Below are 27,644 nucleotides of genomic sequence, written 5' to 3'. Positions count from 1 at the left end.
TCAGCAATGTTTGTTGCCGTCTGCGCCGGTCACAGCAAGACGATCGAGTGACAAACCCGCTAAGCCGGTATCGCCGGGTTTACTTGCAGATTGACGAATCGAGCAGGACAACTTACTTTGATCACATGATTTCCCCATCCATCCGTCCTGACAACCAGTAACGTTACACGTTCCGTCAATCTTGTTACATCCCTCTGTCTCACAGTGACACTGTTTGGCACAGCCGGGACCGAAGTGATTTGTATCACACACTAAAATCATTCAAAACAAATACCTATGATGAATAAAAGTCATTTTAAGGTTCAAAATACTCGATCCCTCAACACTTACTACATGTCATGCATACATGTAACAGTAGTAGAAGAAGTAACTGTTACATTTTATGACTAGTTTAAATATTATAGAAAGGGCATATAGTGTGACCCATGTCTGACCCGTCTAGTCGTGTCTATATTCATTATCATAACACTTCCAGCTTAATTTCTTAAAGAATTTTCATTTTAATTAACACAAACGTCAAGTACGAGAATACATCAAGGATTTTATATGTAGGGTTCCCAATGTCACTTCCTCGATAGCTAAGCATTCATGTATTACATATTTGTCTAGGTTAATAAAGTAAAGTTTCCCTCTTCTTTTGTAAATCTCTCCTTCTTAAATGAAATACATAAAACCTACATTGCTTTGTATTTTCATAACATTATATGATTAATTACAACCCATAGCAATGTCAACATCACGAACAGAAGAATTCATTGGCAAATAAGTGATGCTATATAAAAGATTCCATTTTGTAAAAAAATGTTAGAATTAAACTACATATAACACTACATGCGAAATATAATCCATATTCAAGACATATACTATAGTGCTTTTGTATCGGTATTTGGTCTAAGTACTTATAATCATTTTTCTGTTGTTAAACAGGCCTGAAACAAGCATTTACATGATAACCTAAGAAACATAAAAATGTATTTATAAGAATATTTTTCAACATATTTCTAAGATTGTCCGTAAAAATAACGATATTAACATGTTTCGATGTTGCTACGCATAACAAACGTATTCGGGTTTTCATGCATGTTCAATTTAAAAAAAACAGATCATTATAATAATAACGACTGAAAAATGCTGATTACAATTTGACGTTTACAAATGACATATTTAAAAACACCTTGAATGAAAATAGAAATAGATAACTTAATAGGAACTCTTTGATCACATTACACAATTTAAAAACAAACTTCAATAACATATAGAAATATTGCAATTTATAGGAATAGTTACTATGATCGCATGCTTTCTCCATCCATCCGGCCTGACAACCAGTAACGTTACACGTTCCGTCTATCCGGTTACATCCCTCTGTTTTACAGTGACACTGTTTGGTACAGTCGGGACCGAAGTGGTTTGTAACACACACTAAAAACAATCAAAAGAAATACTGATGATGAATTCAATGCGAGTATCAACGGCATGATACATGTAACGCATAGACATAGATAAGATTCTACAATATATGATCCTTATATTCTTTGTGGGAAAGGCATATACTGTTACCCATTTTCGTCACGTCCAGTCGAGTTGATATTTATTATCATAATCTTTCGACTTCATTTCCTCACAGATTTCCACCGCCATTTACACAAAGTCGAGTGCAAGACACACCTTAGGGATAATTGTATTTCGGGGTCCAAAGGTCAACTGCTACGTCACTGTTGATGTTTATAAGTAAACGAAAGTGTCAAGGGGACACTGTTGTCCTACATCTTACATACTTTTCTTGCTTTAAATTAAGTCAAGTTTCGGTCTTCTTGTGCCAGTTATAAATATAAACTTTATTTATGTATTTGTTGTTATTTTACAACAATTATGAAACAAGTTATTTCCACTTATATAAATCACTCTTGTTGGTCCGGATGTTAGCGCTCAGGGGATGTTAATCTGGGAGGAAACCGAAGTACCCGGAGAAAACCCACGTGGTCGGGCAGGTGACCCAATGCCTTTTCATATCGGATCAGGGAATCGAACCCCAGCCGGTCAATTTTTCTGTCTCTGCTTCTGCGATGAAATAAACAAACCACACACGTTTTGTATTTCACATTGGTCCGTCGTGCATTACCAACTTTAATAACTGTCTCGTAATATTATATGATTAATTACAACACATAGGAATGTCAACATCTCTTACATTGAAATCATAAACTTAAACCCATGCCAGATATAATATTCCTTTTGTAGAATTTTGTTAAATTAAGCAAGCATACTGAGTATTGCTAAAGCAATACATGTCCCCTACCGGCCCCCGCTAGCTATTACACTGTAATATTTTTTGATAAAAATGGTGCCCTTTGGTCTTAATTTGGGAAAATGAAAAGTATACAATTAGCTTGTAGCTGATTTTAATGTAATAATAATACAATAAATTGTTAGTATTATGACAGAGGAATTATATAAAATAAAATGATTGTTACATTTTGTTGCGTTTGTGGTATCGAATCAATTACCACCAAGGGTGATTAAGAGACGTGAATATCATCACCAATGTGTAATAATGTGTTACTTATCCAGTTTAATTCAGTTCATTATTGCCCTTTTAATAGCGTTACGGCCCTTTGAACTTGAACGTTATTTTTGTCTGTAGGTATCCTAATGTTTCTGAACCATAATGTTTCAATTTCAATAAATTTTATTGTCAAAGGACAAATGGATTGGGCAGCATGCATTGCCTATTTAAGCCCTCTCCAAACATAATAACAAAGAGTGGTAAAAGGACAGACATTAGAACACATACAAACACATATAAACAAGTTGGTATTATCAAATTAATAATCAAATTAGGGGAACCAACTACTAATTATAATTGAATCTAATGGTTTAAATTCTAACCTTTTATTTTGATACCGAATGACATATAATATATATATATATATATATATACATATTATGAAGAGAAAAGAAACATAATTTGTTGATGGAGCTGCATGTATAAACAATTGATGGGATTAAATTACCGCCCGCAACAGCTACAGGCCAAATAGTCCATTGTATCACACAAGGTTATCTATTGACGAGTTTGGAAATCCAATCCCACCAAATAGTTTAATCTATGCATATTAAATACAGGTTAGATATATAATCAACATGTTGTAAAGCTTTATATTCTTATAGGAAAAAAGATATATATTTTCACTAAGTGTAACCAGTATGTACATGGCCATTCGCGATCGTAAACACAGACATGGCCTTAAGGAAACCAAGATATTATGGTCCTTTTTAATTGTATGAAGTTTAATCCAAATCCCTCAAGGAATGAAGCCGCTAGAGCGCTGACAAGGAATTTCTAAAAACGGTGACCTTGACTTTGACCTAACAACCCTGAAATTCATAGACTGCCAAATGGTCCCGATAAAAAGAGGAACATTATAGTGCGTTTTGTAAGTCTACAGGACCGTGATCAGGTGTTGAGCCTTGGTTTTAAGATTATACCTGGATCCGGCTTTGCTGTAGTTCCAAACCTACATGTACCCCCAGCATTAGCGCAACTACGGTACGAACTGCTTGGGAAGAGGAGGAGTCTCCTTGAGGGCCAACGAAGGAGGACTAAAGTGGTGAATCTGAAGACTTATTCATTTCTGAAATGTTTGTCCCTATGGTTATTGTTGGCAATTTCACTCAATCTATTAAATAGCATTTTTACAAAATGCAGATTAAAACATATCATGATAATATTTACGTTCAAAACATAACTTTATATATAAATGCATGAATATAAAACGTGTATAAGCATGAACGTAAAACGCATTATTTACACATAATAAATAAATTAAATTCAGTCATAGCATGCAATTGATGAATTTTCCAACCTTAACAATATATGTAATTGCAATAAAAATCAAAACAAGCATTGCCACTCTTAATGGAGATATTAACACTATGGCATTAACGGTAAAAATATGTGTCAATCGTGAAATGCATACAGGTATCACTGTTATCAAATTCATTCAGTTAGATTATTTTCATAATTCCATAGTCTGTTGTGAAACATTCTGAAACATTTAGTTACGTTTGTATTATCCAATGCTAGTGTTTGTGCTATGTAAACTATTTAAAAAGTTTGCATAACTACTAGTTGATATTGGATGTGTATTGTTTACAAATATAAAAATCATCGAAAGCCTATTGGCGTGTTTCTCTAACACTTTTGAGTTTTATATCTTTCATGCTATCAATGTTACATTGAACTACAGTAGTATATGTATAGGGTCACATAGAGTGACGCTACCCTGTGAGGTGTTTGTAACTTGGCTTTGATACCTATGATAATGATATGCAAACTATATCACGAGCAGAAAGAATATGTTTTATTTAACCATCAATCAAGAAATTACTGATGAAAAAAACTGATTTTTTTGCGTATTGGTTACAAATGGAAAATAATACATTTGAACACTCTTCCAATTTTATTTTATTTTTTTAAATTTGCATTCAATATTTTTTTAATTATTTTTTTGCACACATTATTATTATAATCTCTGGGGAAAAAAGACTCTTGGACTTAATCCTTGTGCCAGCAATCTCTTAGATCTCAATACAAATCACTCATAAGTTAATTTCTTTTCTATATCAGATTGAGAATGGATTCTAATATTGATAAACTTATTGACTTGAACTAATCTATGATGTGTTATGCCAAACATACATCTTTGAATGATAAAGCAATGTCAATTGTCTTTATGTGTATATATGGCGTTTTGTCACATTTGTTGTACATTGTGTTTATTGATCAAAGGCCATGCCTGTTTTCAGAATAATAACACTTATACATGTCAGTATTATTTACAATATCTGTATTCATCAAAATGCCAATTGTTCTACATTATGAATTCCTTTGTCATTCACATCAGTTTCTCGACCAGTACTCATCCACCTCTCATGTATACTTTTTGACAATTGTTAAACTAGTGATTTATCCTGGTATGGTGGGAGAAGTGAATGGCAAATTACTTTGTATTTGTGTCTCTGGTGTTTCATTGAATTCGTCTTCTATCAATTTCCATTTCCATTTCCTACTACTCTACATTTTATTGGTATGCGGTGATATCCATCCGAACCCTGGACCGTGTCCACAAAAAACACTAACATCCGTCTTAATAATATATCTGTCTGCCATATTAATATCTGTTCTTTAAGGAACAAAACCCACATTCTTGATGCTGAATTTTCTAAATATAATATTCTATGTGTTACCGAAACCCATCTTAATAATTCCATCTCTGACAGCGATATCTCTCTCGAAAATTTCGGTAATGTTTTTAGAAAGGATAGGACTAATAATGGTGGAAGCGGGGTACTTAATTATACTAAAAATAACATAAATATTAAACGTAGAGTTGATTTAGAATCAGGTGATCTTGAACTAATATGGATTGAAGTAACCACTAATAATAAACCCCCTAAATCTCTCGTAGGCTTTTGGGATATACTTGACAGTATTGTTGATCTGCAAAAAGAAGTTGTCCTGGTAGGAGATATAAATGTAAACATGTTAAATCTTAATCCAAACTCATTTTCATCGACAATTATTAAAATATGGTTTTGAAAATACTTTCTCTGAATCTACCAGGATTACTCCTTTATCTTCAACATCACTTGATATCATATTAACTAATAACGTAAACTTTGAAACTAACATCACAGTCCATCCTCCTTCCTGTGATCACTGTCCTGCCAGTGCTGACCTCAACTTCAAAACATTAAAGAAACGTGCATATAAGAAGACATTACTTTACTTTAATAATATTGACTTTGACGGAGACAATGCTAATCTAAACTCAATTGACTGGGATCTTGAACTACATGGGGATATTGAAAACATGAATTTGTTTCTTTCTGACAAAATCCTGACTGCCTTAGATCAATTTGTTCCTCATAAAACTGTAACTATTAGGCCTAACGATAAAATGTGGATGACTAATGACATAAGACTGAAAATATGACAAAGAAATCGTCAGCATTCTAAATCCAAATTATACAATACTCCAGCCTCCTGGAACAAATTTAGAACCATTCATAATGAAGTAATTTTATCAATACGTGAGGTCAAACAAAAAATATCTTTCAAAATTACAATCTTCTCTTATAGACAAATCCATACCCCCGATGAAATGGTGGCGTGTTGCCAAATCTGTTATGAATCTTAAAAATAAATCTGAAATTGACTCTCCTTTGGTTATTAATGGCATACTCAAAATACCTCCCGTCGACAAAGCTGAATTTTTTAACGATTATTTTCATCAATATCTGAAACCGAGAGACTGCTGATGGTTTACCCACCGACTGTAACCGGCCAGAGCATAGCTTCTCGACATTTGACATTACAGAACAGGACAGTATTGACCAGTTTTATCAACTCAATACTAATAAACCCCAAGGCCCTGATTCCATCCCTCCAAAATGAATCAAAGGGGTATCTCAATCTCTAGTAAGAAATCTGTTATAAATCTTTAATAAATCTATTTCCTCCGGTATTCTCTCCTCTGCATTGAAAAATGCTCATGTTACACCCGTGTACAAGTGCAAGGGTGCAAGAAGTAACCCATCTAATTATAGACAAATCTCTGATACTCCTATTTTTACAGTTGTGTGATCGCACAACGTTACACGATGTGCGGTGTACACACGATGTGTGCACGGTGTGTGAACGATGTGTGAAAGAAGTGCGAACAATAAAAAAATTGAACGATCATTGCTTGCGCACATTTGTGCGGACGACCGACGAACGATAGTAGTGACGGCCGTTCCAGAGTGTTTCGTCGCGTTGGAGAACATTTCCGTGACGCGTGTGTGGTACAACGACGTTCTTTCGGCGGAGGCAGCGTTATGATTTGGGGCGGCATCACAGCCAACGTGAGAACGCCTCTGGTGGTTGTTAACGGAATTTGAACGCGCTACGTTACCGTGACGAGATCCTCCGCACCCACGTCGTTCCATTCGTGCAAGGGTAGCGACGTCACATAACGCTACAGCAGGACAACACCAGGCCACACACAGCTCGTGTCGCTATGAACATTCTGGCCCAGCAGAAAGTTCACGTGTTGCCCTGGCCTGCTGTATCCCCCGATCTGTCGCCAATTGAACACGTCTGGGATGAAATGAAGCGCAGATTACGGGCATTACCTACTCAACCGGTGACGTTGGCTGATTTGGCTGCAGCGTTGGTACAGATCTGGGATGCCACAAGCACTCTTGAACCGTCTGATAAGCTCCATGCGTCGACGTTGCCAGGCTTGCATTCAGGCAAACGGTGGACGTACGAGGTATTAACTTTGTGAACTCAGTATTGACCCCTGCTGTGTTTACCTCACTCCTGAGCGGAACTTATTGATTCCATGACGTGGAAAAAGGAATGCAACTGGGGTTTTTTTTTGGGGGGGGGGAGGGGGGGGGTATTGGTTTTTTTTCAGATTTTTCAGATTTTCAGAACATGTACATTATACAGAACATCACATCAACACACATCCACACATTCACACATATCAACTATTGAAATTATCATCATCCACATCCTTATCATCATCCTCATCATCATATAACGGATAATAATTTGTGAACCGCTTTGAGACGACCTACGAACTAGGTTGCGATAAAGCGGTATATAAGAACCGAGAAGAGAGAGAGAGAGAGAGAGAGAGAGGGAGAGAGAGAGAGAGAGAGAGAGAGAGAGAGAGAGAGAAATCAGACTGCCAAATTTGGTAAGAAAATAAATAAAATAAATAACTACTGTGAGTATTTGTCAATATTTTGATTTTTAAAGTACATTTGTTCCTGTATGTAACCATCAAAGAAAGATCGTAATAAGTTGGCTCAGCCTGCATCGTTCAAAAATCACAAATCTGACTTACACTGTACATGTATACCTGCATCAGCAGTCATTGCTACTTATTCTAATTGAATAGAGACCTGCTTGTTAACATAGATAGAAGGGGTTGGAGTAAGCAAAAGAGTAACACCTACTTACTTAGTATAAATAGTCATAAGACTCAGGGTTAGGTGAGGTCAAGCTCCACTAATGTTAACCATTTTTCCCATTCAGAAGTAAATCTTCTAAGACATTGTTCCCCTTTACCACGAGCAATATATTTCTGAACCTTATAGTAGTCTTTAATCGAATTGACTAAAGCCGTCACATTAAGTAACTTATGAAAACATCTGGTTTTGTATATATATTGTTTTATGAGCGGAGTAATTTCATTATCAATTCTGGTATAAATTCCAGTTTGGTTGATAAAACCAAAGAACATTTATTTAGTGAGAAAGGAATAGTGAGAGCACTTAAAAAACTTTCAAAATTGCTCAGAAATTTTTGTACTTCCCTGCATTCCCATAAACTGTGGGTAATTGTCTCCCTTTCTATGATACAAAAAACACAGTGTGGGTTATTTACAAGTCCAACTTTGTATAAATAAGAATTGGTTGTTAAAATATAATGATTAATTCTAAAGTGCAACCATTGCAATTTTGTATTTTGTGGTACCCTGAAAGGAATAGTATATATTTCCCCTACGTTTCCTGATTATAGTCGAATATAGTCCCCCATTTTGTTTGAGCAGTTATTGATGCATTTTTCCGATAAGTATATTATAGAAGTCTTGAGAACCCTTTTTCTTCTTTAAAATTATTACAAGATGTAACGGTATTATTGGGTAAATCACTTTTTTGTTTGGCAAATTAAGTTGTTTCAGATAATTCTTTATGCTTGTTATCAAGCCATGATGTTCTAGATAATTAGTTATTGTACCATGTAGATCACAAAATTCCTTAAAAGACAAGAAGGAGTAGTCTGTGTTGTTTTTCAACAAATCATTAATTATCATAATCCTATTTTTAAACCACTTACGATAAAAAAACTTTATTCCCAACAGAAATCTGTTATTGAAGCTCTGAAAATAAGTTGGATAGAAACGTTTTTTAGACCAGAAGGTAAATGGGTAAGTATTTTAAAATCTTGTGTAAATCCTCATATCTTGGCTAACTCAGGAAACGAGTACTTAAATAAAATTCAAGGAAATTGCAAAAATGTGTTTTGGAAAGATGTGTTTAGGGCATGGTATAAATTAAGAGCAAAAGAGGAGCTGTTATTAACATTTATACCAGTTATACTCTATATTGTTTCTAAGGCGGATTGCTAATACTTCTGCACATAGTATAAAAATGTATGGAGCGATTGGATCTCCTTGACGACAACCACGATTTATTTTGAAAAATGCCGATAAATTACCCCCCTGGTTTATAGCAGAACTTGAATTACAGTGTAAAACTTTGACCCAATTTCTGATATCGTTTCCAAATCCAAAATATCTAAGTACTTCGTCTTTGAATTTCCAAGAGACAGAATCGAAAGCCTTTTCAAAACCAACCATTAATAACATTCCAGGGATATCATTTTCCTCTGCATAATTTCATAAACCAGGCGAGTATTTTCTCCTACATAACGTTCTGATATAAATCCTGTTTGATCAGAGTTTATAATTTTGTGTAAGACTAATTTGAATCTACTTGTTATTTATCCAGAAGCAATTTTGTATACAATGTTTAATAGAGAAATAGGTCTCCAATTCTTTATAAAATACTTTTATTTATTCCCTGACGTTGTGTAATAGACAGCTGACCGTTTGAAAAACCATAATTTAATGCCCTTACCACAAAATTACCTAACAGATTCCAAAAACATTTTAAAAATTCCGATGTGAATCCATCTGAGCCTGGGCTCTTATTACTTTTCATATTCTTTAGTGTTTCAGATGCTTCTTTAAGTGTAATAATACCTTCCAAACTGACCGCTTCTTCAACATTTAATCTTGGAACATCAAAATCTTCTAAACATACATCCAAATTTATGTCATCGACTTTATTATCAATAGAATAAATTGTTCATAAAAAATTTCCCCTCATTTAATACATCTTCTTGTTTAGTTAGAAATTCCCCATTCTCCCGTTGTAACTTTAGAATGATTTTTGATATAGAATGTCTATTTTCTAAATTAAAAAAATACTTGGTATATTTGATCTATTAAGGTCTTTTCCCTTGCACAACACTGTATCTTTTCATAGGAAGAATATGAAATTGACTTACCTCTAATTTCCATTAATAGTGTTTCTAAAAATAACTGATCATTTATAACAAACTGTAAATCTGAATCAGGTATATCATCAATATTTTCCGGATTGTATATAGGAAGGCAATACTGTAATTTAACTGTTTTAATAGTATCATTAATTATATTAAGATATTCCAGGTCATGTAATAAGGAACTATTTAACTTCCATAGACCTTTACCTTTTTTAAATACGTTAAATTTTAACATAATTTTGGGGAAAGAATGGTCTGATCTGTAACCTGGATCTATACTTGTCTCATCTACACTTTGTAATAAGTTCCCAGAAACCAAAAAGAAATCTAACCTAGACTGCTTGATAGGTTTACTCCTGCGCCATGTATATCTGGAAATGTCAGCATGCTGTTCTCTAAAAACATCTACTAAATCAAAGTTATCTATTATTTCTAATACCCTATCACGAGCCTTTGGATTATTAACATTTTTGTAGTTTTTATCACAATCTAAATCAGGATTAAGAACTAAATTAAAATCCCCACAAACAACACAGCTATCATTTTTAAACTCATAGAGAGTTTCTTCTATTTTATCATAAAAAGTTGGGTTGTCATCAGAGTTTGGACCATACAATGTAATTAAAGTTATTTTCTAACCTTCAATTTCTAGATCAAATGCAAAAAAAATCCCTGTATATTCTGTTTTCCCCTTTATCACCTTGACTTCAAAATTGTTATTGATAAGTATTGCTACTCCCTTGCTTTAGATTTAAAAGAATTAAAATAGCAGTTATAGCCCCATTCACTCAGTAAGAGTTCTTCCTGTTCTTTGGTAAAGTGAGTATCTTGCAGACAGCGGATATTGTATTGCCTATCTCTTAAATAAGTAAAAACATCTTGCGCTTAACCTTGTCACCAAGGCCATGGCAATTGGCAGATAATATCTTAATTCCCTCCACAACTGTTTAAAAAATTACAATGAATACAACAATGAATGGAGTTACAACAGGCAGTAAAAATTGACCGACGGAAACTACACAGCAGTAACAGTATTTGCCCGGCGTGATGTCTGACACAAGAGATGGAATAAAGAACTGAACACAGAGAAAAGACACACAAAAGAAACACATAACGGACACAAATAAACATTTAAAATATCAAAAGTGGTCAAGAATGACTGACACACTATCACCTATATACATTCATCTAATATTTTATTCATATTGGAATGCAACTGTTAATAAATAACAAATAAATTGTCCCTGAAAACCTTGTTGTTCTACGTCATACACATTTATTTGCATAACACATTTTAGGCATGCACAGTTTCTTTTTTTCGCTAGTATATTTCACATATAAACTGATGTTTTAAATTCTGTTGGTATAAATACGTGTACTGCTTTACGCACAATTGCATCATAAAATTAACATGTCTTTTAGCTATGAAACTATAAACACTTTCAAGAAGAATAAATAAACATAGGACATTACCCGAGCAACTTGTCCCCGTCCATCCACTCTGACATCCACTAACGTCACAGTGTCCAGTATCTGGGTTACAACCACCATCGCTACAGTGACACACACTGCTACAATTAGGTCCAAAGTGATTCATGGTGCATTCTATCAACAAAAAGTTATATTTGTATTTGAGACGGTAGAACATTTAAAGAGCTGATCGATTGAACAGCAAACCATAATCAGATGTTCATATCTACAATACTACTAAACATGTGTTTGACCGTTGAGTAATTCAGGATCACGAACATTTAGCATAGGACGGAATTATGTTTGAAAATGTAGGTTAGCATTCTAATATCTTCTTTTAAATAAAGGACATTGACCAATCCTTTGTGCTGGAAATATTTGGTGAAACATATCGGGACTTTGAAACCTATTTACCATTCATATTGCGGAGGTGTCATTGCAAACAACAGTGCTCCAGTACTTTTCTTAACAAAATCTCTTCTGAAGTAATAACGGTAAAACAAACAATAAAGTCGCAGGGTGGTAAAGACTTTTGGTAAATTTTAATATTCCCATCATGTAACATGAGTTTGAATAAAGGTTTTGTTGTCTTGTCGTCACTCTTGATTATTTTTCTAACTGTTCTTAGCGTATCAGTGGAAATGCCATTTGAATTTAGATAAATTCTAAAAGACTTCTCAATAACATTTATGTCAGGCAGAAAAAGGAACAAATAATCAACTACTTATTGAAATCACAATGATTTAGTATACAATTCAATACATGTATATCGTTACATACAAACTATTGTATATAACTAATTGTGTTTAAATACGTTATCCGCCTCACGTATCATACCATTAACACATCATTTTTTTTCTATAAAATTCATGCCTAATTACCAACAGAAAAAATAGATAAAGGACATTACCCGAGCAACTTGTCCCCGTCCATCCAATCTGACATCCACTAACGTCACAGTGTCCAGTATCTGGGTTACAACTACCCGTCCTACAGTGACACACGCTGCTACAGTCAGGTCCAAAGTTATTCACGGGGCATCCTATCAACAAAATGTTCTATATCAATATATGTTATTCATAAAAGAAGTCAACAGAATTGGACATCGGGCATTGCCTATATAAGTCCTCGCCCTACAGCTTCATCCATCTGGTATTTCTGGAGTAAGATGTGTTTCGGTTTGCCAAAGTAAACCGCTTTGAACAGTTCTCATTCAAGAATAATGATAATAATGATATTTATTAGATATCTTACATTTAGGTGAAATATTTCGAGACTAGGCAGAGGACCTGGGTTTATATGTATATCATTTGAAAAAATAAGTAATGTAGCATCTATAATTAAAAAAACAGGTTTTAGGCTGAATAGATACTGCGAACAGGTATTACATTTGCAAACATACAAACACTTATTTGTTTACCTCCTGGATCTCATGTGAGTCCCATAGGGTGGTGGTGATGTTATATTCGTAATCAAATACCAATTTGAAATATTTCATGACAGAAAAGGGACACATGCTATACCGAGTATCTAGTGTGCATAAACAGAATACTGGGCATCCACAGATGGGTATTGGCAGCATTATCAGAAGGAAGGTGTTTGTAAATAGCATAATAACATGAAACACATATCAACACATAATGAACAAGTACAGCTGTTTGACCGCATAACGCACCAAAAATATCATGCGCAAATCGTGCATACATCGTGCACACACCGTCTGGACATCGTCCACACAAGGTGCGCCCAACTCTACGCTTTGACAATCTTTCGCCCCGTTGTGCACTTCTCTCTGCACAAATATGCGATTAGGTACAATTGGTCAATCAGTATTACGGAATGAAAACAATCCGGAAGGCTCGTATGGAATAAGGAACACGGTACACATTTCTCGTTAAATTAATTAAGATTATGTTCAATTTTACAATGCGTGTTATATAATATTACAGTGACTGTTAGACTGTCAAAAAAGAGTTTGGCTCCCAGGTAACAGAAGAGGTAAATAACATTTTGATGAGTGACCGGACTTTTACCTGGCGCCCTGTGCCTGACATAGAGAGCCGATGTAGGATTCCCTATTGCTGTTATGAAAACACAACTGGGCGTTAAGTATTTATAATTTGTATCCGTTTCGGTCTATAGATTATCTTCACCCATATTTTCACACCTTGACGTGTTACGTAAATGCCCCGGATCGGGAAACTACGGTCTACGAACATGTACAAATTAAGTGGCTAAGTTTACCTGTATATGGGATCATGTCCATAGCTGTTATACTTCTACATGTGTCAATTTGGTTAGTTTAAAAACACCGAAACACCATTTCTAATTTTGATAAAGATCAGCTCATATATGCAGATAGAATAGAGAAATATCATAAAAAATAAAGTACATATGTTTTAACACGAAACCGTAAAAATTGTAAAGCCATTTCTCAACTCACACCAACCACGATTGTCATCGCACAACGTGTTTTTTTTTTATTGAAACATATAATATTGCCGATAAAATTAGCAATGGGATAGGTCACGGGTTGAATAACTTATATGAAGCCCTTTCCCTCAACGTTCGTCCATCGTCCGCACAATTGTACGCAAGCAATAATCTTCCAGATTTGTACGATAAATAAAAGGGCAGGCTAAGCTAGCTACGTTCTTCAAGGTGTTATGTATACATTTATGTACAGATATGTATATTGATATCAATTTTTTTCTTTATCTCGTAATGAAACATAAAAAGTAGGCACACCAGTGTAAACAGACGAGAACACGCGCTTATCACTGGGCATGTACGTTGGTTTCTCATAGAAAGAAAAACAAATAAAACAAAATCAACAAATGCTATTTACATTGGTGATGGTATAACGTCCTCAAACGACATCAGATGTTCATGTACTACATTGTAGCAAAACTAAACATGTGTTTGACTGTTGAGTAATTCTGGTTCAAGAGAATTTTTAACATCGGACAGGATAATGCTTGAAAGTGTAAGTTAGCATTCCAATATCTTATTCTAAATGAAGGCATTAACACGTCCTTTTGCTGTAGTATATCGTTACATGTACTTTCAACATATTTACTATTCATATTGACAAGGAGACATTGCAAACAACAGGGCTCGAGTATTTTTTTTTAACTAAACAACTTATGAAGTAATAATGGCCGAACTAACAATACAGTAGAATGTTGGTAAAGATTTTTGGTTAGTTTTATGATTTCCATCATGTAATATGAGGTTTAATGTTATGGTTGTGCCGATTAGTTTCCTTTATCACTTTTTTTTTACTGACCCGGGTCTCGCTTAGAAGACGTGATATAACTCAGATTGTGTACCACAATATATCAAGGTTAACTTAAATACATCACCTCTCTAATTACATCACCTCTCAAACATTTGTATCTAAAATGCATAAACTGTTGAACGCAAATTAACAGAAACAGGACACTAAATTTGAAAACCCAAAAAGACCGTAATAAAGATAGCTGATCCGCTTACAAACTTTTTTTTATCAGATTACTATTCAAAAAGAATGGAAACAGCAGGCTTTTGTATGTGTTATTTACAGAAAGTGTTACTCCAGCTTGGCTACGCCAGTTTTGTTTGTGGCACCTTTTGAAGCATGACTCATTGATGAATTAAAAGTAGCATAAAGTCGGAAACAAGAACTTGACCATAAATGACAAAAACTTTACCTACTCAGAGAGGCTACGGAAATATAAGGTATCAACACCGACATACAGCAGGTGTAGAGAGGATAAGATCGAAGTATATGTACAACGAGAAAACTTGCGTTTTTGGTAATATTATTGGAAAAAGTGTAAGCACGGCAAATCAACAGAGTAATTCCAAAATGATATTCCCACTTCAATTCAGGACGTCGTCCCTGAGCAGCAACGATTTCAAAAACAGAACTGTAAAGTCATGGAACGGTCTCCCAGAGGGGAGTTGCAATAGTCCCCTGTGTAAACTCATTTAAAAACAGATTGGATATTACAAAGACAAATCAAGAACTTTGATGCCATCATACATTGTAGGACAATTCTAACAAGAACTAAACATTAAAATAATATGAAAAGGCAAAGCCTTAAAAGTGCGTAGCTTTTGTTTATCTCTGATATTTACTGATTCAGAATACAACTTTCAGAATGAGATAAGATAAACTTTATTTAAAGTTGGCTAGTCGAGGAATAACAATAAAACACAAGCTCTAATGAGATTAAGACCGATATAACAATAGGGAGACCGGGGCAAATTCGGCCTTTTTTTATTAAAGTTTGTTCTAGGAAGTATTGCAGCAGGTCTGTTTTTGAACATTATTTAGCTTTCCTGTCGAAAGATCGGATGGCCGAACGAGCCCCTCCATGGGGTAAGTTCGGACAGGCATTCGGGTAAGTTCGGCACATTGGAATCAGCTTAATTATGACGTCATAAAGCATGCAAAGTCATATTTTACCGCCAATTTAACGACTTTTTATGTGTTAACTACATTGGCCGACCTTGCCACGGTATTATTGGTCGAACCTGTTCGGGCCCAACTTGATATTTTAATAAATTCTTATCGTACAGCAATATGGTAGTGAGTGATTGGCTTGGCTTTTATGTATTATCATTTGAAGCTGTCAGTGTGTTACACGTTTGACTGTAAAAATGTAAATGTATAGAGATGTTAGCTAAAAAATTAAATTAAAAAAAAAAACATTATAATATTTTGATGTAACTGAAATTGTCTTTATATCGATATGTAGTCTCAATTACTGTTCCATCCTGAAACACCGGATTGAATTTCAAATTTTGAAACTGTCACCGAGGTTTGACAGGTAATGATGTCAAATAAATTACAGTTTCTGTCTGTAACTAGTTATAAATCGGCACGCGTTGTGAAAAAAGTGATACGTTGCTGAAAAAGGGCGTTGCACTTGGGTTTGTTGTCTGGAAAATTATTGCTAATTTCGTCATATATGAATTTTCCATTGCTTCTTCTATGAGTGGTGATGCATAAATAATGTAAAGACTATATGCAGACTTTCAAAAATGTAAATTATTTCGTTCATATTCTCAACATATGGAAATCAAAAGCTGATGAAATTTTAAATGATTTCTTTTTGAAGATATCTCCCGGTAGAAATATCAACAGAACCGGGTTGATGACAAAAAAGATCTTCAGAAAATATCCGCATTTTTACTTTTTGTGCTTGTAAAAAACGAAATTAAAAAAAAGTCTTGAAGCACCGACAAAGAGATAAATGCAACGAACATCAGTTCTAGAATTTTCCGGTCATTTTTCATCCTTCCAGAAATAACCGATGAAGGCCGATGTATTGTGGCGTGCTTGTGACGTAATAGTATGATAATATCTGAACGAAGTTTCATGCCTGTTAGTATCACATTTTATGTATGGGTGAACACAATTGACTTTGCTTCAGGGATACACTTCCTGTGTCCCCTCTGGCGTCTACTTCCGGACGAAATTTTTTAAAGGCAACGTGTAGAAAGGGGAAGCAACTCTGTGTACGCCCTCATGTGTTACCATTAAAGAGCTTCGCAATTTCGTACAATAGAAATAATTTAGGCTATCCCATAACCAGACCCACTTCACGCAGACGGCAATATTTCTCCTTATCTAAACGTCGAAAGATTATTTGAAGCAACATAGCTATTCTACCTTGATTGTTAGCAGAATACTTCTTTAATTATAAAGGCCTTAATAACTTCAGAACAAACGTATCACACAAATGAGTCCAACGCCAAGTGATACTAAGTATCGCATCTTGATGTTGCAACTGAAACGGAAATGTTTCGGTTCATCATCAATAACTCATGCCATATCACATCGAAGCAGTATGCCGTTGAGATCGCCATGTAGGGTAATGGTAAACATTCAGACACGAGCGACGGAGTTCGATAATGAGGTAAATGTACATGTACAATGCCAGATTCAGAAAAGTGAACAGACGCTTGTGTAATTGTCAGATCTTCTCTCATTTAATCATGTCTAAACATTGTTTATAAAGAATGATACCAACAGTCTGTAATATCAGAGCTAGTAGATCTCTGTCGTATGTAGAGAGTGGGAGTTGGAAAACAAGCATGAGTTTTGATAAGCAATCATGTGCCTCCAATTAGCATCTGCTTTGATAAAAACTATTTTGATTGACAATCAAATGACATTGAGCAGCTTTAAATATTGAAGTTAAGCAGGGATCAGGAAGATTGAAATCTATCACAAGGAATTTGAATACCCTTCCCTTCAACTATTTCAACAGGCATGTTCCGAACATCACATATTATCATTAATTTGTTATGGGCTATTTCAATTTTTAATGCATATCTCTGTTGTAGAGAATAAACTGTTGTAGTAGATAAGTAGTGACACGGTTCTTAATTTACACTTTACAGATCATTTAATTTGACTTTGACCAGTTTTCCTTTAAAATTTTGAAATCAATAAATTAGGCATTTTAGGCACCTGCATCTCTGTTTCAACTGTAATTTAGACAATTTGGATTTCCAACTATTTGGTCTGTACCAATACCAATGAGTCCAATAAGGACGGTATGATGCAATGCAATTCTTTGTTGTGACTTACTGTACCGAAACCATTTTTTTAAATATGCAGTAACTTGCGCGTTTTACGGGGTTTTTTTTCTTGTCGCAAACATATATGCAATGTAGGTACATGTAGATGGACAACTTACAAAAATAACAAGCATCGGAATTTGAGACCAATTGCCCTCTTCTAAAATGACCGGAGACCCAGTGCAACATTGGGTATCTCCTAAATACATCACGACATTTGTTTTAAACAAAAACAATGAAAACACTAAATTTTACGAAATGAAAACAAAATGCACATGAACAGATATGAAAGCGCACCAAAATTGTATCAAGAAAAATGAATTAATGAGTCAATATGTAGTCTCGTTCTGAATAAAAAGTGGAAGGAACTCGGGATTTCTACTATTTATTATTCAAATAGGGGAAATAACTTAGATTTTCCTGTATACTGTAGCAAAATACGGTATAAACATTAGATCACAACTCAATTTAGTTATCAACGCTACGTAACATATTTTTACTTGTGTTCGCGATGTTATACAAAACAAAGAAAGGTGATGTTGAAGCCCTTTTTTCTTCAAAGATGCCCCTTTTAATATAGGTATGTAGATAATGTAAAAATAACAAGAATCGAAAAAAGAGAGTAATTTGTCTATATTCTCAAAAGTCTGGATTCTCTGTACCACGATGGAAATCTTGTAAATATAACACAAAATTTGCTCTCAGGAAAAAGAATGGAATTGTTTACAAGATGAAATAACGGCACATAAACAGGCCATAAAATACGCCCTTAAGTGCAGTATGAATTTTTCTTGAAAGTGACTTTAGGTACAACACATAAAAAATATTACCCATTGTATCACCAACAAAGCTTCTCTATGTTAACCGTTTTAGTTTTGTTAGCATTGGTCCTTAATAGCATTCTTACACTACAAACAGCCAAATAAAGGATCACATCCTCGAACATATACATTTGTAATTATTCAGCTTGAGATAACTCTGCCGGTTATAAGTGTGGGTACAAATGAAATAAGAAGCTATTATACAGATAATAAAGGTCCAAATACCGACCTTACTCTATCAGAATCATTAGACTTCGACAGTAAGTACAGTACAAACCAAAACTAATGCAAATTGTATAAATACCAACAAATTGTATGGCTGTCCTCTAGGGAAACAATATGTATACGACAGAAAAGCCAAAACTATTCTTTTTAGAAAAACTTAAAAATTGAAATAAAGCTACACAGTTAGCCGATGTCATATGTCTAATACAGTAAGACAATAATTGCCTTGGTTATGAGAAGTTCTTTTTACGCAACCAATAAAACCTTGAAAATAATTGCCTTGTATGTGTTTCTATGTTAGCTTCAGCAGCAATCTGCTGACATGAGCGGCTAATCAGTATGTTGATGCCACTTTCTGACAGAATCAATTTAAAGTTGTATATACAATGTAAAAACATTCATGTCATCAAACAAGTAAAAATTACAACAACAAAAAATAATAAGTCAGCAGCCTATATGTATGTAATAGTGAGAAGCTGCAATAATTACTTCAAATATTTTAATGACATTTTTACGGGCGAACTTTGTGAGTGTTTTCATGCGATAATCACATGCAGTATTGTACAGTTGTGTGACCGCACAATGCACCAAAATTAGCGTGCGCACACCGTGCATACATCGTTCACACACCGTCCGCACATCGTCCACACATGGTGCGCACAACTGTTCGATTTAACAATCGTTCGCCCCGTTGTGCGCTTCTCTCCACACAGTTGTGCGATTGGGTACAATTTGTAGTGAAAAATTAAGCAATGAAACAAATACGGAAACCTCGTATGCAATAATGAAAACTGTAGAGTCATGAAGATTATGTACAGTTTTACAATGCGTGTAACACAGCATGAAAGTGACCATTGAAAGGGTTTGGCTCCAAGGTAACAGAACAGGTAAATAACAATTTGATGAGTGACCGGAGTTTCACCTGGCCTGTACCTGACACATAGAGCTGATATGCGATACCGTACATTTAGTATTTGTTATTTGTATTCGGTTTGCCTATAGCTCCCCTTCACCTGGGTTTTCACACCTTTGGCCCTACCCGACGAAATACGTAAGCGCCCCGGGCATTGAAAAAACTACGGTCCAGGTACATGTACAAAATGGCTATGTTTACCTGTATACGGGACTGTGTTGTAGTTTCATATGTGTCGATTAAGGTCGTTAAAAAAATACCGAAAACACAATTTCTAATTTTAAGAAAATATAGACATAAAGATAAGCTTATAGATGTAGGTAGAATATAGAAACTTACATAAAAATCAATTTGTATTTGTTTACACACGAAACCGTATATATTGTTAAGGCATTCCTTAATTTACACCAACCACGATTGTTATCGCACATATTCGTCCATCGTGCACACATCGTTCACTCACCCTGCACACATCGTGCGCACACCGCACATCGTGTAACGTTGTGCGATCCCACAACTGTACATCTGATACGCAAGTTCGATATTAATGTATTTCAAAGGAACAATCTCAAATTTATGTAATGCTACAGTTTCCTTCCATAAACCGATATGTGAGCATATTTCAATAAATCGGTCAATATTGTGTTGTTTAATGCTCTGCAACACTTTTTAAAAGCAGATGACTTTAGTAAATTATGACTTCCAGTACGGAAAGAAATTCCAAAAAGTGGGCATATCCGATGAATCGTTAAGAGAAATATTGTATACTAGAATGATAAATTCCACATATAGCCATTTGTTATATACCTTTGTAAAGGTAATTATAAATGCTACTTGGAAGTGCAAAATCCCGTAGCCTATGAAAGGCACATGTAATTATTTAGCATCACTGTAGGGGATGCTACAGAAGCACTTGCGGTCCAGCTGATGTTTAAACTTGTTTTAAAAGGTTACTTATATGAGATGAACGAGTTACACTAAAACATACTATATCTATTTAGGTCATATTTCCATCATCTATGCAACACCTCCTTTTTGCATTCTGAAGTGAATGGTTCGCAACGAACAATAAGAACAAATATTATAATTTAGATGTTTTGCCTACCATTAATAGAGTGAGTTAAGGGATTAAGCTGCAAATTACTGCCGAATGCTTTATTTATTTTTTTATGGAGAACATTACCACTTGGTATAGAGAAGAAAGAAAAGAAGATGTAAAAAAAACATACTAGCGGTGACATATGCTGTCATTTAAATAGTTGTATATGTCACTAAGCTTGAACCCTTCTGAGTATAAAATCGTGAAAATTGTTGAATTGAGAGAGAAACAATGAGAGAGACAGACAGAGAGACGAAGAGAGAATAAGAAATACTTACCAAATACCTGAACCTCACATAGCTCAATATACGCGACGTCAGATATAGCAGGATGCATTGTATCATCAACCGGACGTTTGTTATAGAAGATTACGTATATCCCGTTGATAGAACAATGCCGTGACTGTTTGTAGTTAGGAAGTGCCGAGCCGTTGTCGTGGTAACACAGATGTCCACGATGTGTACTTATGCTACCATTGCTGTCTACCGCCATGTCGGTATGATTAGTGACGTAGAGGTAGTACCCATATAGTCTGGTTGTAACTGCAACAATAAAAAAATCATTTTTGCGATGTTTAAAGTATTACCAACAACATTTTGTTTCAACATAAATCATTAAGCATAATTCATAGTTATGTAAGGATGATTAGGTGATAAAAATAATGTACTAGGTCATTTTAACCTTATATTTTGATGATTCACAAACATGTGCTATTGATGTGATTATTTTCTAAGTGCAAAACATCAGATTTGTCCACTGTATCAGCACATTTTGAAACAATACATAGTCCTTTAGAGAAGACTCAGTGAACAACACTATTTTTCTTCTTGTAATCGCTTTAAATTTATAACTAAGTAATGTCAGTAGCACTTCGAATAAAAATATCCATTTATAACGGTCGTTATGTACACGCATTGACACACTGCTTTGGTAGTGACGCGGTCGAACGTCTCAAAAGTAAGCCGCCATTGTTTACTTAACCGTCAAAGAATTAGAATGCGCGTTCATGGAATAAGAAGATTACCAGCATTCCTTTTGTTGTACGATCCGACATAATGGATTCCGAATATGTTCAATGTTTCTACATGTTGCAGGAACCAAACAATGATTGTCATCGAACAGTTACCTCGCTGAAGCATGAACGGCGCAATATTTGAAACGGGTATCAATCCGCCGAGCATTTTTTTCATTGCGTATACGCTAGTTCAGATGCAGTAATATTTTACTAAGCTGAAGAAAAGGGGTTATTTAAATATTTATCATTTTAAAGGTAATTATTAAGACAGTGTTTTGTTTAGAAGTTCAAGCAGATAGCGATTTTATTTTTGTAATTCCGACATAGATCTATTTAAGACAGATGGGGGATATGAAATTATTAAACGTCAGTGTAGAGGGCGCTCAGTCATACTTGTGGTCAACTGAAGTTTTAAGAAGTATCTGTTTTTTCAAATTCATTGATTTACACTAAAACATACAAATTTATCGTGGGCCTACATTGTATTTTCACCATCTATTCATTTTTTTTCTTCACATATTCTTAATGAATTACAATTTATTTTATTTCTCCAATCCCTTACCCATACATATCACACTGCCGTGCATTATTCCAAAGGGGTTGAGAATCCAATAAGCACAAAAAAAAATACATGCAAATAAATGTTGCTTTCTTAAATTTATTGCATTTTAAGAGGAATAAAGTTGATACACACACTGGGCATACTTTCGAATTGACGGAAAGTGCCGAACATTTACAGCATGTTTATTCAAAGCTGGTATTTATCGCTTCATATGCAGTTATCGCAAAAGTTCTGCAACGCTCATGCGCGGCTTTTCCCTAGCTACATGTGAACAATTGTGATGGATTATAAAGCAGCATTTCAGAAAATTGCTAATACTTCGTTTTCTAAAGCAAAATCCAAAAGTATAAGCCTATGATTACATAGTTTATCATTTCCTCTTTATAAAGTTTTTGTAAGTCCCATCGTTGTACAGGTAAACAAGCCTTGACACACGTTCATCAGTAAGTATCTGTTTCCGTTATCAATCAAGTATCAAAATACAAAACATATTATTTTATTTTTTTTGTGTATTAAATGATTTTTTCGTTTATTTGTATCACTTCTTTAACATAATGTAGACTATATAAAAGAGAAAATTAACGATAAACATGAGAGAAACAAACAGTAAATGTTTACCTTGATTTTTACAACAGATAATGTAGCAATGTTGAGATCACATACCTAAATTTTAAATTTCTTTTTTTCTAACGTCTAATAGTAAAAGTATTGTGTCTATCTATTACATACAGAGATTATAATCATGTTTATATGAAGCTTTTTAATTCTTTGAAAAAAGATATATTTATATAATGCCATACATTATGCATAGATGCGGGCGTTTTCATCTGAACGTCACTTCATCTTTGTAAATACGATGTTAGTACACTTATCCAATTATTTATAATGAGATAATGGTAAGATGCATACAACAATTACATCCAATTACATTGTGTATTATACAATGTAGCAATGTAATTACAGAAAGGTAACTTACAGGCTTGTCTGTACGTAATGTTGATCGTCTGTATCCTGTACACGTCTCCCAAGTCAACCTTCCACCAGGCCTGATTCTGATGTAGCCCTGTGTGAGAACAGTGTCCACCCGGAATTTTTTTCCCGATTGTTCCATCCACTGCTCTACCGGCAATATTAGCGTCGAGTGTTGAACTTTGTGTAGCAGTTTTATGTAAAGCTAAGTCTCCTTTAAATCAAAGATTATTTAGAACTGATCGATTAAAAAAGTGATAGACATCAGAACTAAGATAAATAGAATCACCGTTCCCATCTGGTTAAACATATAGCATCGCATTCCTACTTTTATGTGCTGAGTAGTAATAAGTAGATTACTCATGATACCTTTTAGTTCTGTTTAAACATACTTCATATTACTATATAATTTGATAGATGTGAAACACAGTACTATGATTTTCTTTCATGACTTTCTAATAAGAACATATGACTAGTACAATTGAAGCAAACGATTTGATTCAATAACGATAAATACCATTGGTATGTCGTATAGGTTGACAGTTTCTTAAAGATCAATTCGTTTCGCTAATACATTTTTAGCATTTCTAAAACATGTTTGTACCCTATAAATTATACGTATACCCTTAACAGTGTTAGTGTAAAAGCATGTAAAACTGATTGAACAGATAATGTAACCGGGGTTGTGTTCGTTCGTGTTAATGCTTTTACTGCTTTAAAGTAAATGCTATGTATACTTACTTGACGAAGTAACAAATTCTAATCCAAAACTGAAAATCAACACAGATATGAAGTGTCCAAATACCACTAGTTTAGCAGTATCCATCTTCATCTATAACGTAACTGTTTACGTTGTCATTGTATGTTTAGTCTCCCATTCTCTATCACACGAAAGTTCTGTGTCACCAAGTTCGTGTCATATACAGATATCAACGAGGAAGAACCCGTTATCAATGTGAGACTGATAACAGTTGTTTACCCTGTATTGATCGTCTGCAGATCTACACGTACATGTACCTGTAGTCCTGTTTTATATTTTGCGTTAAAGGTTCAAAGGTGTTGCACCACGCTTTTTATCTTTTTGTGAAGGTTCATGCAACAGTTCTATACATTGTATTTACAATCACGTGGTCCCGAGGGACCACTCAGTAGTGAAACAGAATTTAGAAATTAAATGAGACTTACCTGTAAGTTGAAATTTGATTATAATTCTGTTTCACTGCTGAGGGTACATTAGGGATCACGTGCCCACCCTTTAAATACCAAAACAGTTTCAATATGACTTGTGTTGTATCTTTAAATAAAGCATCGTATGCAAATTGCCTAAGATGTTAATAAGTCATTAAATAAAATAAGAACATACCAAACTAAATAAAGTACAATGACCTTCATTCGCCAACACCATTGCGCTTGCTATCTTACCGGTACTGATACTGATAAGTACATACATCGGAAGGCATCAATTTTCTTTTAGATCTGTTTCTTTGTTTTGCATTTATTTCATCATTTTAGCATTGGTTATCATTATTGCAATGTATTTTCGTACAGACAGACTATAAGATAATAAGCAGCGTATATGGTTGCATTTGTATGGTAAAGGACGACGGGTCCCGTTCAAATCAAGGGTCCTCAAAGCAGAGGACAATAACATCGTTGACAACACATACACGTAGGTAAACTTAATGGTACGGGATCATTTATTAAACACGTAAACTGCCGCACCAGTTTATATATATAACATGTTCCTCTGATTTATTAGTATGGCTCTATGTAATACTGTGTAGATGAGATAAACAGCAACGTGTTTACCTTTAAATGTAAGCGATGTGTGTACAAAATGCATATAAACAAAGGGTAAGATGAAAGTATTTGTACCGGCTCCAATAAGGCTGGCATATAAAAGTCATATGTATCATTAAGTAAGATTATGCTATATATATGAAATTCAAACGTGTATATGATATTGTTGTTTATGTTTAGCTACTATTCGGTGAACCAATCTGTAAATACAGTAAGTGGACAAATATAATTATTATCACTTCACTTTCTGAATAGAATAATATTCGTGATACAGCTGTTATTCTAGATGGCTACAACTAATTTATCTCTGTAATTGCAATCAAGTAGTGTGAAGTTGAACTTAATTACATTCCTATTGGTATTGTACGGTAAGTGTAGATTATATCAGTTGTTACATAGCGGATATTTTTGTTATTGTAAAATGTACTTTAAAATGAACTTTTTGATGGCGATGATACTTGACACTTGAGGAAATGTGAGTTGCTAAGTGTACAGGAAAAGCAAACAGCTAGGGCTGACGTAGTTGGTCAATCATCCTTAGATATTCGTGGACCAATTTCTTTTTTTTCATTTGACCAAATGACCAAATGGATTCCAACCGGCAGCGTTTTGAGAGATTTGCTATAACTCAACACTGTATCAAAACGACTAGTTGGGCTTCAAATCTTAGAGTGCTACTCAAAGGACGTGCTCCTGATGTGTTTCCGTGGTTACCTGTAGATCAGGCTCTTGACTATGAAGTTTTGAAAACTGCACTTTTTAAGCGATTTGAAATGACTGAGGAGGGTTTTAGAAATAGTTTTAAGTCAAGGAGGTCAGAGGAAGTAGAGACATTTTGACAGTCCGTAGTCAGACAGGAAGCTACGTATATCGTACGGTGGTTAGAGATGGCTAACATACCTGATGGTACGTGACCAGATTGCACAGGCTTGTGGACACGATCTTGTGTAGTTTCTGAAGGAACACATCCCATCTTTGAAAGCCGTGTTACAACTAGCTGATCAGTATATTAAAGCTAGGGGAAATCCATTTAATATGGTCCGGTTAAGAAGACAAGGAGATAAAGATCATTTTTATTTTATTTTCATGGACAGGTAAATGACGCGATTACACCATCTCGTCTACCACAGCGTCCAACAACTCAAAAGGGAATTCTGGAAATAAGTTGAAAATAAAACATTGCTACATTTGTAAAGCGACAGACCATCTTGCAAACAAGTGTCCAAAGAAAGGTTCTGGAAGTCGTGTGGCTGTTGTGTTAGGGAAACAGGAAACTACGAAGAAGCATCCGTCTACAAGAATGGAAAAGGACCCCAAAATAAAGAAATATCTGTTTCGTGTGATGTGATTTGCTCATCCCGCCACAAGAAGATTGCCCAGTGGACTAATAAAATCGCTTTGTCACAGCAGCAAACGGCACTATATGTTTGGGACCCGCTTTTGTTTCAATATTTTGATTACTTGTAAGCACCCGATAATTTTCATTCAAAAAAGGTGATACGACAACTAAGAGAATTCTGCGTTCTTGTATTGTACATGTGCCAACCTTACATTTCCGAAATCGTACATCATCATATCAATACCAACCGGGTACGTAATAAAACTGGTAACATGGCCATCCCGCCAGATATGTAGTATAGTTCACCGTATCACTAAAAAACATCAACATAATACCGAAGAATCAACAAAACAACATTACGAATCCTATAATTAGTTCTAAACCCGCTTTTGTTTATCTTTAAGTCAAATGTGGCTGTGTTTCAGATGAAATCGTGTCAACCTACGAGATACATTTTGTATGACTACTGTATGTCGTAATTTCATTATGTCGTAAAAATGACTATTTATCGCTAACTGGCTTCTTTATTGTTAAGTTTAATCGGACTGATTTTCGTTTGATCTGAAGTAGGCCGTGTTCTCTTTTTGCAATTTCAACAGATATATATTGCATGTGCATACATGTATATACGCAAAACAAATCAATTTGAATCAGGTCTGAAGAATTATATAAGCGAGGAGAACAGCACCTTTAATTCAACCCCAGATATTTGCGTTGCTGGTC

At 34.7% G+C, this 27,644-nt stretch overlaps 1 protein-coding gene across 1 annotated transcript; it reads right to left on the bottom strand.

Annotated features, from left to right (window-relative positions):
* On the bottom strand, nt 1–26,555 carry LOC110452488 (protein draper-like). Its single transcript, XM_021501048.1, has 6 exons — nt 26,483–26,555; nt 23,790–23,996; nt 21,515–21,778; nt 12,513–12,644; nt 11,606–11,737; nt 1–251 (listed from the first exon to the last, which is right to left on the bottom strand). The coding sequence occupies exons 1-6, from the start codon at nt 26,553–26,555 to the stop codon at nt 1–3; spliced, it is 1,059 nt and encodes a 352-aa protein (XP_021356723.1).
* Between the last annotated feature and the right edge of the window lie 1,089 nt (nt 26,556–27,644).

This window comes from Mizuhopecten yessoensis, unplaced genomic scaffold (genome assembly GCF_002113885.1).
Source record: "Mizuhopecten yessoensis strain PY_sf001 unplaced genomic scaffold, ASM211388v2 scaffold6719, whole genome shotgun sequence".
Lineage (NCBI taxonomy): Eukaryota > Metazoa > Mollusca > Bivalvia > Pectinida > Pectinidae > Mizuhopecten > Mizuhopecten yessoensis.
Note: the sequence above shows the minus strand (reverse complement) of the source record. Positions and strands in the feature narration are given on the sequence as shown.

Bases quoted from the DNA above. Each gene is read 5' to 3' on its own strand.
- LOC110452488 (XM_021501048.1), bottom strand. From the start codon at position 26,555: ATGGGATGTGTTCCTTCAGAAACTACACAAGATCGTGTCCACAAGCCT. The intron at 12,645-21,514 runs GTAAGTATTTCT...TTTTGTTGATAG, and splicing joins ATGTGAGGTTCAGGTATTTG to GATGCCCCGTGAATAACTTT. The intron at 252-11,605 runs GTAATGTCCTAT...GAATGATTTTAG, and splicing joins GACGGGGACAAGTTGCTCGG to TGTGTGATACAAATCACTTC.